Source organism: Miscanthus floridulus, chromosome 14, assembly GCF_019320115.1.
Source record: "Miscanthus floridulus cultivar M001 chromosome 14, ASM1932011v1, whole genome shotgun sequence".
In the NCBI taxonomy this organism is placed as follows: Eukaryota; Viridiplantae; Streptophyta; class Magnoliopsida; order Poales; family Poaceae; genus Miscanthus; species Miscanthus floridulus.
Window position 1 is genome coordinate 27,372,899 of NC_089593.1, and position 14,200 is coordinate 27,387,098.

The 14,200-nt window shown below is 46.0% G+C and overlaps 3 protein-coding genes across 4 annotated transcripts; 1 reads left to right on the forward strand and 2 right to left on the reverse strand.

Annotated features, from left to right (window-relative positions):
• The first annotated feature begins 276 nt into the window (after positions 1 to 276).
• LOC136505478 (uncharacterized) lies at positions 277 to 2,495 on the forward strand. 2 transcript variants are annotated; one of them, XM_066500636.1, is made up of 3 exons: positions 277 to 633; positions 1,488 to 1,604; positions 2,268 to 2,495. In XM_066500636.1, exons 1-3 carry the CDS (start codon positions 490 to 492, stop codon positions 2,433 to 2,435), a joined length of 429 nt encoding a protein of 142 aa, XP_066356733.1. In that variant the 5' UTR covers positions 277 to 489; the 3' UTR covers positions 2,436 to 2,495. The 2 variants fall into 2 exon arrangements, with proteins under 2 accessions (XP_066356733.1, XP_066356734.1); XM_066500637.1 differs by having other exon boundaries at positions 1,491 to 1,604.
• Positions 2,496 to 4,914: 2,419 nt separating this feature from the next.
• LOC136503243 (uncharacterized) lies at positions 4,915 to 7,043 on the reverse strand. Its single transcript, XM_066498386.1, has 3 exons — positions 6,542 to 7,043; positions 6,277 to 6,456; positions 4,915 to 5,173 (listed from the first exon to the last, which is right to left on the reverse strand). Exons 1-3 carry the CDS (start codon positions 7,041 to 7,043, stop codon positions 5,103 to 5,105), a joined length of 753 nt encoding a protein of 250 aa, XP_066354483.1. The 3' UTR covers positions 4,915 to 5,102.
• Positions 7,044 to 11,253: 4,210 nt separating this feature from the next.
• On the reverse strand, positions 11,254 to 13,235 carry LOC136504820 (amino acid permease 3-like). Its single transcript, XM_066499843.1, has 3 exons — positions 12,399 to 13,235; positions 12,148 to 12,290; positions 11,254 to 12,046 (listed from the first exon to the last, which is right to left on the reverse strand). The coding sequence occupies exons 1-3, from the start codon at positions 13,132 to 13,134 to the stop codon at positions 11,411 to 11,413; spliced, it is 1,515 nt and encodes a 504-aa protein (XP_066355940.1). The 5' UTR covers positions 13,135 to 13,235; the 3' UTR covers positions 11,254 to 11,410.
• Between the last annotated feature and the right edge of the window lie 965 nt (positions 13,236 to 14,200).

Consider the following 14,200-nt stretch of genomic DNA (forward strand, 5'->3'; position numbering starts at 1 on the left):
AATAGATAAAAAATATTATATAAATTATTGGTTAAAGATTATAAAGTTTAAAAAATAGTTATATTTTAAACATTATGTCTTATTCAATTTAGAGTTCACAAAATTTTTGGAAAAAAAGAGTGTAATTCAGCCCATTCAACGGTTTTTGGGCCGGCACTGTGTAGCCCGATGTATTTCAGCTGTTGGATGAACCCCTGATGAATCAGAGCCGTTGGATCGAAAGCACAAGCATATAAAAAGAAGCCGAAACCCTAGCCCTCTCCCCACATCCTCGCACCGAGCCCCGGCCGCAACGCGCCCTCTCCCCAGCCCCGCACCGCGCCCCTCGCCGCTCTCCCTAGCCCCACACCGCGCCGCGCCCTCTCCCGAGCCCCGTACCGCGTCCTCCCCACAGCCCTGCATCCGCGCCCCTCGTCGCAACCCGCAGCCCCGCACCGCGCCCTCTCCCCACAGCCCCGCGGCGGCGCATAGCCCGGATGGACATGGAGCATGATCGGGGCAGTGGGGCAGCGGCGCAGCGGCGCGGGCCCTGGAGCTCGGATCGATGCGGGGCGTGGCTCCTCCGGCGATGGCGAGGCCAGATCCGCCGTCGGCGACCTCAGCGGCCAGGGATCCGTCAGCGTCATCACGAAGGTAATCGCTGAAATCTCATGATGGGTTCAGGTTAGGTTTTTGAGTGAAGTTCCGAAATCCGACGAAACTAGAAAACAAGCGCGGCAACGCCGCGCACTTGCTTGTGCTGGCCAGCCAGCGATACGTGGCTGTGGGGAAACGGATGCGCAGCTGCTGCCTTCATATTCATCAGCTAGAAACAATTACATATTTATCAGATAGAAAGAACCGTATACACATTTAGCTGTGAAGTGACCTACAAATCCTCTTTATGAAATCTGACCTGAACACAACCTGTCAGGCTGGAATCAAATGTGTTTATATGACATGAACAAAACCTGTCAGGCTGGAATCAATAGATAATTCCTGACAGTCGAACCAAATATGAATAGTTTAGTTTTGTGCAAATTCAGTTCATTCAGACAATGTTTTATCTGAAATGTAGATGAGTGCATCAATACCAATTCTTTCCATATACATTAAAATGTATAATTACTGTCTATTGAAAACATGATATACTGAATACAGGGTTGTGCATAGATCAACCTTGAACTATGGTTGCTAGGTCTCGAACCTTTCAAATGTTCTACACGGGAGGCACAATACATTAGGTGCAGCTATCTGAATGCATTAGTGATCGCTGAGGGAGGGTGCATGCTAATGTCTAGGTTCATAGCATTTACTTTAGCTAAATTTCAGCATGGAGTAATAGGAGGAATAGGCTGATTATAGTTGGGTAATATTATGTGCTCGTGTGTGTTTCTTGTGTATGAGTTCATTGTGTCCTGTTAGAGGCATATTTGCGTTTCAAATCTGAGGAAAATGAATATGAGTTCAGTTTGTTGTCATTCATGTCCTAATTTCTTTCGTTACAGAAGGCTAGCGCATTGAACACATATGCTGCAATGAAGTCTGGTGGCGGTCAGGGAGCTCCTCCTCTGGTGGCTACATCCACGGCATGCCCCATCCCCGACGTCGATACATCCACTCTGGTGAGCTCGAACAGCGAAACCTAACTCAATATGGTCAACCAGGTTTAGTTGAAAAAATCAAGTTCAAATCTCCACGTGCATGTGAAAGTGCAGTTCAATATATACGTATTCTAAATATGGATTAGTGTAATTTCTGTGTATTGAAAAAGGTAATCGTCAGCTGTGTGGTTTCTGTTTTTCTTGTCAGCTTAATAAAAGATTGAAGTTCTGTTAATTCACTAATAGTACTAATCCAACTAAGTTAGCTCTATATGACCTTGCTCTGTTGATTCACTAGTAGTATTAGTCCAATTAGGGTTTGTGATTTCAGTTTGTTGTCATTCATGTCCTAATTTTTGCAGGTTTACTTAGATCAAACCTTCAGATGTGCATTTCCTTAGTGGCTCCCATGTTGCTGCCTGTACTAATTTTACTTTTATCAATACACAAGCGCAAGCACAAGCTGGCCATCACATGTGCTCAGTCATGTAGTTTTCAGTTTTCATCAGTAGACAGTTCCATGGTTCATGTGGCAGAGCTTTCCGTTTTTAATTTTCTGTTACCTATGAGCATAGTACATAAACCTGCCTGAATTTACATGTGTTATTTACTCTGTCCGCGGTTTGCTTTAGTTGGCATTAGCATGATAATGGTAGTAATGTTGCATTTTGCCTCCATCTACAGGTGAGGAACTTGCTATTGACAGGATGTCTGTTCTGTGGACCTCTCTTCCAGACATTTTGCTTCTTGAACACTGTTGCTATTGCTTATAGTGCAACAGCAGCATTGCCCTTTGGCACTATCTGTGTCATTGTGCTCATCTGGACCTTGGTCACATTTCCTTTGCTTTAGTGGATTGTTCTAAATAATGGTCTTGTGTTTGTGGATGTATATATGTATATTTGTGACGGTTAGATTCGAATTTGAATTAATTATATATAGTCAGATTTGAATTTGAATTATTTTTTTTTGCTGGAAAATCCACTGTAGGGGCGGTTCTTGATTGAACCGCCCTTACAAATACACACAGCAGGGGCGGCTGGTGATACAGCCGCCCTTACAGAAGTCCACTACAGGGGCGGCTGATATTACCAGCCACCCCTACAGAGGGCACTGTAAGGGCAGCTGAAAACACCAGCCGCCCCTACAGAGGACACTGAGCCGCCCCTACAGAGGGCATTGCAGGGGCGGTCAGGAAACCGCCCCTACAGAGGCACCCTCTGTAGGAACACCCTGGGAAGAACGGCTGGCGCAGCCGCCTCTACAGTTAATTTGGGGGTCACTGGAGGATGCGCACGTGCCCCTGCGGCTCCTCGCGGGCCGCGCACATAGCTGCAGCTGCAGGAGAGAGAGAGAGAGCACTAAACCTGACCCTGATTAGCAGCGTTAGTGATACTACTCCTGTTGGCAGTTTGGCACGTCTTTGGCGCCCATAATGCTCGTACTAAACGCATCATCGACCAGCCTGTCCCGTGCTCATCAGCTGTGCTTGCTCCTCCAACCTGTAATTCGCAATCCTCCATCCCTCTTTCAGTTGGGGATGCACGTTTCTCAATCCGTGTTGGATTAGGGCTAGTGCGTGTCCATCCTGTCTGTCACACGGTTGCTTTATTTGCTTGGGGTCGTCGTTCCGTCAGTCGATCGTGCCACCTTTTGCCGTTCATGACCAGAAGAAGATCGTCTCCCTCGGTCGCGAAGGACCGTGCATGCCTCGCATGTCGGCATTCGAATAGCTCGCCATCAAACTTTCGAGATAGACAACACAGCGTTAGTACAGTGACGTTTTTGTACTGGATGTAAGCAATGATCTGTACTGTGTTCATGGTTTTTACCGCGCGCAAATGCATTTTTACTAGCTATCAAATCTATTTTCACTAGTGGCGGTAACCTTACATTACATGAAGCGCATATATAAATCCAAGTCAAATTAAAGACGTTGATGACTTTATGTCAAGTGCTAACATATGCCAAGCCAAAAGAAAAAGTAATTCCAGAAACCATATAGACTACAATACAGGGACCGGGAGGAAGCATATGTGTGGCTAGCTAGCTGCTTGAGCTCTAGAGTAAGCAACCCAATTAAGCTCAAATCTCTGCGGATGCGCAGAATTGCAGGTGGTCGTCAAGGGAGAGCTTAGAGCAACCACAATGTTGCTATAAAGTAGTTCATGAAATATTGTGGGAGTAGTATATAACTAGAAACATGGGCGTGGCTTTGCCACGCCTACATCAGATTTGGGCCAGTATAGAATTTGGTGCGAGCCATAGTGATTAGTGACCTAAAGTTCTCTCCAGATGATTTATTCACTTGAATGTGCACCATGGTCAGTGGATATGGTCTCTGATGATGTTTGGGCCTAAGTCTTTGACCCAGGTTAAAAAGCGTATAGTTATTGATTAACATTAGGATTTAAGAATGCTTGGAGTAGCATTGAGCTACAAATTCTTTTGAAAATGGTTGCCGCGCCATCTTTGAGGTAGCCGGTGGTGATTTTACTGTTGTGGATGAATCTAAGTGCAGAGATGATGAAAAATAACCTTTATATTATCCAGCTATAGTTCTTATGGTTTGATAAACATAGTTTAGGAATAGAATATATTATTGCATATAGAATTCTGGATGATGGAAAAAGCCTAAAGAAGGTGACGAAAGCATATTTCATAAATTCATCACTTGTAGATTTTCACAAAGCCATCTTAAGTCATAGGACAAATCATCTCGAAATAGAAAAGTATTTTATGAACAAAGTCAAAACAGCAAACCATGGCAAGTAATCGATAAATTGATATAGGCCTTGTTTAGATCCAACGTGTAAAGTTTTGGGATGTCACATCGGATGTTATACGGAGGTGTCGCATGGGGTGTTCGGATAATAATAATAAAACAAATTACAGAATCCGCGAGTAAACCGCGAGACGAATGTATTAAGCCTAATTAATTCGTCATTAGCACATGAGTACTGTAGCACTTTATTGTCAAATTATGGTTAATTAGGCTTAAAAGATTCGTCTCGCAAATTAGTCGCAAATTGTGTAATTAGTTATTTTTTAGTCTATATTTAATACTACATGTATGTATCTAAACATTCGATATGACAGAATGCGCATAATTCATTTTTTTCGTAAAATGTTTTCATCCTAGATGTGGTTGATGCCCCCCCCCCCCGGCATTCTAGATTGATAATATAGCCGGCAAAGTTTTCACAGGATCCCTGGTGTAATTTCCCTTTGGTCTAGGAGAGAGTAAATTTGTCGTACTCACTGGCTATGCTCAGGTCATTATGATTTGTCTCTAGAAAATAATCATCAGTAAGTAAACCGAATCAGGGAGCAAAACTCAATATTATTAAACATAAATGTAAGAATATAGCAAAGCACATGATTAAATTATTTGAGAAACCTGCACAGAACATCAGTACAATGCAGCAGACAAGGAGAGAACCAGCCAATGGATGTCAATCTGATCTTGAGGAGCAGACTGGGACAGAGCCTCTTGTTATGGTTGCCCAGAGCCTCTTGTTATGGTTGCCCTATTGTGCTGCTGGCACAGATTGAGTAATTACGCTGATTAGTTACCCAAAATTGGTTACCTGCAAGATAGAATTCATATTGTAACAAAGTTAATGAGACCAGAGGGTAATGCCAAAAATTAATAACATTACGTGTTCATATTGTAACAAAGTTATTGAGACCAGAGGGTAATGCCAAGAATTAATAATATCATGTTGTGATTGTAAAATGCAAGGCTTGTAGAGCATGGACTGCACTGGAAATAATATTAGTCAATGATATTTGTTATGATAGAGCCAAAATTCAACCAATGCCAAAATCTGGAGTGGTAAAGCGTGTTTCAATAGCAGTTAAGTATGACATGTAGGGTCCACATGTCATTTTTTTTCTTCAAAGAAGTACAACCATGTGGGATCTTGTTTTGTAGATAAAATCCCAAGGAATATCATGGTAAAAATAAATTGCAAATAGAAATATGTTAAGCAGACATTAGCATTTGAAGCTTGATTATCTTAAAATTTCAATCTATGTGCATGCAATGGTTGCTTGACACCTCATCCACAGGCCCTAAATGACCGTCAACTGTTGGTCCGCGGGGCAGAGCAATTTTGGCTGGTGACTGAAGCTGACTGATGATAAATTTTTGGTGTCCGTACAAATTTCCGTGGTAGGATAAAATTTGCCATGGTTCCTAACACTTCGGTTTAAACTTTAAAGAAATTGTAAGTACATAGGATATAGTGGACTAATGCTATCTGCAACATGTCATTTGAGATGGTGACTGGATTAGGCTTCCTCTGTATTAAACTTTTCTGGAATGGTTGAGATTTGAGATAAGTTCAGAAATTCAGAGAATTCTGATTTATAGTATGGCTATGGTGTATTCCAGATACTGAAAGTTGAGAGAGAAGCCAAGGAGTTGGTGGGGGGGGGGGGGGGGGGGGGGGGGGGGGGGGCGGGGATCATAGGAGAGGGCGCCTGGAGATAGTATTAGGAGTACCTGGTTAAGATTCTGATGGCCAGCAGCAGGGGAAGTGCAAGCCTCAGCAAGAATTTGTTGGTTTGTGGAAGCGCGACGGAATGCTGGTGAAAGAAGTGGCGCATTGCTGCTAGCAGCTCGCCGTCGCTGCAGAGGGGCTAGGAGCAGCGCTACACTGCAAGGGGAGCTGGGGAGAAGCACGACCTCTCCTCAAGGCCAGTGGCCGCCGCGGGCGGTGTAGGCGGAAGCGGGAGACAGGTGAGAGCCACGGATGACGCAGAATGGCGGGCGAGAGGCCTTGCGCTGGCACGCGCCAGTGGACCAGACCCGCGGCGCGCCGCTTCGCTGGTTCATCGCACTCGCGCCGCGGGCTCTCTCCTCCTTCTGGCATTTTATCGAACAAATTGTGGGCGTTGTCCATATCGAGCTTGAAGCCAAAATTTGGTTGAACGCCGTCACCGGTCCTGACCTTGGATTTTCTTGAGGCTGGATTGTGGACGGCTGGCGAGCATCCTCGGCAGGGCAAAACGGCGGCGGCCGGTCGAGCAGCGGAGCCACGCGCAGCAGGTGGTGCGAGCCCGTGTCACCACCGCGGCGCAAGGGACGCCTCGTAAGCGAACCTCTGCGCAGGCACGACCGCACCGGGGTGGCCGGAGCCGCCACATCCGCACCGCCCGCCGCGTCGGGGTCGTAGGGGCAGCTGGGGCCCCCGCCCGCGCCGGGATGGCCGGGCCCGCCGGGGTCGCCGGGGCTCCCACCCGCGCCGGGAACGCCGCGCACGCGGCGCCCGCCCCCCGCCCGCGCTGGGGCCGCTGGCCCCCCGCCCGCGCCGGAAGGAGGAGCGAGCGGGTTCGCGACCGTCCGGTTGACAGCTTAACAGGTGAGGGACCCGCTACGCTTCCGATCGGATGGTTCATATCGTGTATCGGCTTATCCGACGGTGGGTTTGCAGGCGACGTGGCACTATCCATTGGCCCGCTTTTGATGCAGAAATCATAAATAGAGATGCAGTCCATAGCTAAAGGTAGCCGTAAACATATGGACTACCCGTAATATAAGAAATAAAGTAACATTAATCTTTCTCTCTCTTTCCCTCCTCTCCATCTCTCTCGGTAGCCATAGAGTTCCACTTCTCCTATATTTCAGGTGCCTGAATTTTAAGGTAATTTCAGGCAACACTCTCGTGCCACCAACCAATACAAGTAAATTATTATTTTTGTGATTTGTTATTGTCTTTGTGTCGTAACATATTAAATTTTTGTCCTTGTCTTTCTATAAAAATAATTGTTAATTGTCTTTGTGCCAATACAATGCAAATTAGATTTTGTCGGGTTTATGATTTTGTCTAATATGTTTTTTTATTCTCGGTACCAAAAATTACAGATTGCACCTATAGAAATTGCTGTAAAAAGAATATGTAATTTTAATATAAAATATATGCAATAACCATCGTCTGAAAAAAAAAACTAAAATCCAAACACTTGAATTTTAGCAAATCCCATGGCTAGCCTCCTATGATGAGGAAGGCTGGTTTATATAGCCTCCGCCCCTATATAGACTACAATATGACTAATGGGCTAACACAGTGTCATGACCCGGTCGTGAGTAATGCATAAGCATCGACGTCATGAGCATCATTAATATTTTAATCTCTATTTTGGAAAGATCGTATATAAAATTATGTATTTTCTAGACTCTGTAGTGCACTCTCAGACAGCAGATCACCCGGATCATTCTGAAATACATAACTTTAGATTTAGGCTTGGTTTGGATTCATCCAACTAAATTTAGCTAGCTAAAATTTCAATGCTAAACTTTAACCAATTAAAAGGTCTCCCAACTAAACTTTAGTGAGTGTGTTTGGATCCTCCGGCTTACAGACTCAGTTGAGTTTAGTTGGGTTGAAAAACTAAACTTTAGCTGGTATTTTAGCTTGGCCGTTTGGATCCCTATCAGCTAAATTTAAAATTTAGCTTATGGATCAAACAGGCCCTTATCAATCTATACGAACACATGTTTTGGCATAGAGTCCGGTGGTTCTCCCTAACAGTTCGGCAGAACACTTTATGCACAGAAATGAGGTGTCCATCTCGGAAAGTCATGGCCCAACATATCAGGGGAATGACCTAGGGGAGCAGTGGGAGTGTTGTAAAATATAGACTCTATTATAGAAGGAAAGGAGAATGAGAAATCATAATCCTAGTATGTTTGTTATATGGGCTCTTACCAAACTCTTACTATATCTTGACATGACTATATATACGTGGGAGTTCTATATTATAATCATCAATATTCAGATAAATAAAAAATAGTCTTTCTATCTTGTGTCTATATATTTTACTTTTAACTATTATGCTGATCGTGAGAGACGAAGAGAAAGGTTAGCGACATGTTTCAGAACCCAATCCAATCAATCATTCAAACAACAGCATTAATTTTAAATTTCCTTCTATCCTGGCGGCAGGTCATTTTGTGGCCTATATAAATAAATATTGAGAGGCCCGATTAATGAATTTATTATCTAAAAAATATGAATAAACACTGTTTGTACCTCAGTGGTAAGGCAAATTGCCCTTGTTGTTCAGGCCCAAGGTTCGAACCCTTCTGCCCACAGTGCGTGTTTGTGTTATTTTTTTTCTCCGGTGGGCCTTGCATCGAATGCTCCAGGCAGGCTAAGCTTGACCACTCGGCCGTGCAAGCGGGTAAGCAAGAGTGGACGAAAAAAAAAAAGACGGAAAAGCCGGCCGGCATAGGAAAAATGAATAGAAAATCGGGCCATTGAAGATTTCAGGCCGTGATGACGGGAAATCAAGAAAGGCTATGGTAGGCCCGTTTGGCATGACTGAAAAATACTGTTCCGGCTGATTGTTGTGAGAGGAAAATATTGTTCTGGCATGATGTGAACAGTGCCCCGCTGAGTGGCCTGGCCAGCCCCAGCCAGCCGAACAAGCCCGTAGTCTGCTGCCATCCTTTTGGGCTCGGGTTTGGATAAAACTGGGGAAATTTCGGGGATTTGAGGATCTAGGGTTTTGGATCTTGGGAATTTGAAGTACTTGGTGTTCTTTCTTTTAAATACCCTCATGCGTGATGATGTGACACACCACTGAAAACCCAAGATAGGCACTATTGTGCTTCGTAACATGAACTAGGTATAAACAAGAGAACTGCTAGTCCTAACTTGAGCTTACACAGAGTTTAAAGAAAAAACTTAGAGCTTACACAAAGGCTCTTGTGCCATTGGTAGATTCATAGGATCTTAAGGTCTAAAACTAGGACACGAGAACATAAATGAACTAGTGCTAATCGTACCTTCGTTTGACGAGTTAGCTGTTAGGGCTAGCTGATGAACCGTGCCTGGTTGGAGCCGGCAAGAATCCAGTAAATGTGAGGTTTGGGAATATCCCTTTCTAGTGTTGCAGCAGCTGCCGATGTTCAGGCCATGTTCGCTTGAGCTTATCAGCCAGAATTAGCCATACTTTTCAGCCATAGAAATAGTGTTTTTCTCTCACAACAAATCAGACCTACAAATCAGTCGCAGCAGCAATAAGTCTTACCGAACGGGCCTGGGGATGCCTCTCCATTTATCCTTGCTGCTACACACTTGGGAGGCTTCCTTTGGGCAATATTAGTGGCTGCTATAGGTCAGTACTTGCCCCTGATCGAAGCACATGACAGGCCTCTGATGCACTAGCTATAACTTTTTTTGAATTGCAAAGGACACTGCACACTCTAATTTAGGACACAAGCAGTCAGATGTTTTCACATCCAGGCCGTGTTTAGTTCGGCCGAAGTTGGCGCCGCCGAATTTCCTGTAGCACTGTAGCGCACTGTAGCATTTCGTTTGTATTTGGTAATAATTGTCCAATCGTTGACTAATTAGGCTCAAAACGTTCGTCTCGCAAAGTATAACCAAACTGTGCAATTAGTTTTTGATTTCGTCAACATTTAGTACTCCATGCATGTACAGTGACGGGGAATCTTCTTTTTGCATAGTACCAAAGTTTGGATTTTGGGTGAACTAAACATGGCCCCAGTTGCTTGGGTGTTTGGATCCACTAACTAAAGTTTAGGAGGTGTTACATGGGGTGTCGAATGGGGTGTTCGGATACTAATAAAAAAAATAAATTACAGAATCCGTTAGTAATCCGCGAGACGAATTTATTAAGCCTAATTAATCTGTCATTAGCACATATTTACTATAGCACCACATTGTCAAATCATGGACTAATTAAGCTTAAAACATTCGTCTCGCAAAATAGTCTTAATCTGTGCATTTAGTTTCGTAAATAGTCTATATTTAATATTCCATACATATGTCAAACATGCGATGAGACAGCGAAGTTACGCTGCCCAATGGTTCTTTTTTGGGCAAAAGCCATCGTCCACCCATCCCTGACCCCGACATTGCACTGCATTCTTCGTCCGTTTGAACCGGTAAATGACTCCCTTTCTGATGTGTCATGTGTGTTTGATTTGCTTGATTTCTTGATGTGGGAGTTGCTTATTTGGGGTTGATTTTCACAACTTGTGCAGTTATGGTTGGGGAAAGTTATTTGCCGATTTTATCTTTTGTTTTTCTTATTTTATTAGGAATAGACCAAATTGTTTAGAGCTGGTTCCAGCCTAATTGAACCAATCCAAGAGCTTCCTAAAAAATTAACCCTGAAAACTCTTTATTCGGGCCTCTCGTCAGCCTCTAAAATTAGTTTCCTCCACAACAACTCCCTAATCTTTGCACCCAAAAATAATTTAAGCTCACCACGTCATTAGTTAGTTGGATCATGAATTTTTCCGTCCGCTCATCGGCTCATCGCCTAGAGCCCTGGACGGTATGCTTGCCGGCGGACTGAGCCAGAGGCGTCTGCACTGGTGGCAGTGGCCTCACCGAAGCGTCGACGGACAGGGGAAGCCGCGTCTGCACACTGACGGACAAGGGCTGCCACATCTGCGTGTTGATGGACATGCACATGCCCATGAAAGAGAACCAGCAGCTCCTGCCGAGCTGATTTCCAATCGTTTGACGACTGGGTGGAAGAAGATAGGAGGCAACTTTGACGTCGGGTATGCCTACAGAGCACGCCAAAAGCTCCGCAAAATGGCGCGGTGGGGGCGCGTCTTCCTTTTGCAGAGATGCAGGCGCTGACTTGTTTTTTCAGTGCGGCTGTTGGACCGATGTTTTACTGGTAACCACGCAAATATATCAGTTTTAAGGTGTTATTAGTTTTCCCGTGGAGATGCTCAACACTAGGTCGCCTTGCTTTGCTTGCCTAGTGATCGATTGTTTCAAGAGTTGTTCACGGTCCTGCGTTTTACACAGATCCCTCCACGTTCTTCCAAGTTAGCCGCTGAACGGCCGGTACACCTTGAGCGCATCTACGACATCGGCGATGGAACCGGCGGCGGCGGCAATGGAGACGAGGAGGCAGGTGAAGCTGAGCGTCTGGAGGCTGATCCACCTGGGGCTGCCACGAGGCACGCGGCGTTGCTTGACGTACATCTCGACGGGGAAGTAGACGGTGAGCGGCCAGAACGAGATGGCGCCGAGGAGCCCCGCCACGTCACCGAAGAACGGCAGCAGCATGGCCACGACGGTGGTGACGCACACGAAGGACGACCGCCACGTGAGGCGGAACACGCTGAGCGCGAAGGGGCCCACGCGGAGCTCCCGTGAGATGAAGGCGCTGTCCGGCCAGGCCGCGGCGGCGCGGCGCTCGACGAAGGCGAAGATGGGCTGGCAGAACACCTGGTACGCGCCGACAAGGTGCACGACGATGGCGATGTTGGCGACGTCGAGCAGCCAGAAGGGCTCGTAGAAGCCGAAGCCCGTGAGGAGGTTATCCGGCGCGTTGTCACCGAAAGCTGCGTACCCCATGCACCCACACAGCATGTAGAAGACGGTCGTCGTCGCCACGCTGAGACGCGTCGCTTTCTGCATCACCTTCGACTCCGACGGTGGCGGCGCCTTGATCGTGTCCTGAACAAGAACCAGAGCAGCATCCAGCAGCGGTAACCAGTGCAGAAACAGAGGAATCGAGTTGCAGCCTTGCAGGGAATAGAACAGTAGTGCATGCTTACTTGGATCTCGATGAGGATGTTGGAGAAGGAGTAGGCGAAGGCGATGTCGCCGAAGGCCTGCAGGGTGTGCCAGATCTTCTGCGTGGAGGTGACGCCGGCGCCGAAGCTGATGCTAGTGAGAGTGCCCTTGAACCCACCGTTGGCTGCAATAATTCATTCCATCCATTCAGAACGAGCAGTAAGCCAGTAACTAACTGCAAGCATGAGTGTCTAAGGATTCCGAATATCCGATTGAAGAATCAATAACTTACAGGCGGTCTGTGCGATTCCGAGGGACAGTCCGATAGCAGAATAGGTGAAGGACATGACTGCAGCGACAATGGAGAGCCACCATATCTCATCGAAGTCCGGTATCTGGGAGAAGAGAATCTGCACAACGCCGAAGAGGATCATGTACGGGGTGCTCGAGCTCTTGCAGGGATCATCATGACCGTGGGTGTGGAAGCAGCCAGCTCTCCTGATGGCCTTCATGCTGATGGACGACGCGATGGTGTAGCCAATGGCGACGCCGACGAGGTTGGCGTACTGGATGACGCCGCAGAACACGACCTTTTTGCCGCCGAGGTTGGAGCGCACGGCGTCCATGTACGTGTAGTTGCGCTTGCCCGTGTCGGGGTCGCCGGTCCGGTAGCACTCGGCGAGCAGCGTGGCGGTGTAGTAGGTGACGAACGCGAAGAGGAGCATGGCGGAGGGGCCGGCGACCCAGCCGAGCTGCGCGATGGCCCAGGCGAGGGATAGCACGCCGGAGCCGATGACGGCGGTGATGATGTGGGCGCTGGCTGTCCAGAACGTGCCCTTGCGGCGAGGGCGGCCGTCGTCGTCCAGCCACTCGGCAGCACAGGCGTTCCCGGCCTCCGCCGCCACCTCCATGGGCGGAGCCAAGTGCTTGCCATTAGCTCCTCCGTTGTGCGGTGGCGATGCCGGTGCCGGTGCCGGTGCCGGTGCCACTGAGGAGTATGAGCGAGCGAGCGAGCTCTGCCTCCTCATCGTTGTGAATTTAACAACGCAGCTAGCAGGCAAGCGCTTGCGAGTGTTGAGGGAGGCTGCTAGTGCTAGCCTGCTATGCTAGGTGATCGAGGAGATGCGAGGCGAGGCTGTGTGGGAGAAGGGAGGCGAGGGACGAGCCTATATATATAGAGGAGGAGGCTACATATATACAATTCTATTTTGGTGTTGCAACTTATTGTTAACAAAGTACAAATAGAGATACCATCACACCTACATCAGGAAGAAGAAAATGACATGGTAAGATTAGCATCTTAAACAATTTTCGCGCTATCTACCTGAACTGCATGTAACTAAAATACTAAAAAGGGTTTATACTCCACAACTAGCAGCTAGCTCCATGTGTATCAATGTTGTGTGCAACTTTTTTTTTCTTCTGAAATGCATATTTAAATTCTGAAGTTAACTTGCCATATATCTTCCTGACACACTTTAATACTTTGGATATATGTTTATTGTGATATGTATGTTCCTTTCTTATATAGTGAATTATTTTCAAATTTTATTTGGTCTGTATATGGTCGTGAATGGTCTTATTTATTTTGTTTTGGTTGTAGGGAGGACTATAGATGCATCATCTCATGCCTCCGCCAATATGGACAGAGACAACATCGATGGCCATTGAGTTGTGTGATGGGGGAAGTATTTTGTGGAGCCGTAGTCGTCTTTTGTTTATCTACTACGGGTTAGCAAGTTTGAAGGATATGTGTTATGCTGAGTATTTTGTACACGGAAAGTATTTAAGTTGTGCATCAGCTACTGTGTATTTAGGTTGTGAAGCAACATATGCAGATTCTCTTCTCCTAGAATATGCTTGGTTGTGTATGAGCTAGCTGCCTGTAGCTGTGTTGAGAGGTATATATATAATTATTGTGCTGGCTGTTAGGTACCTACCTATAAGGCTAACTAGAAGGCAATAAATTTATTATATAGCTTTCTAGTATTTATGAAGAACTTGAATGATGTTCCAAGATTGTTGAATATAATATTTATTACTTTAGTTTGGATGATCGGTTAATATTACTTTTAATGGTTAACTAGTTGCTAT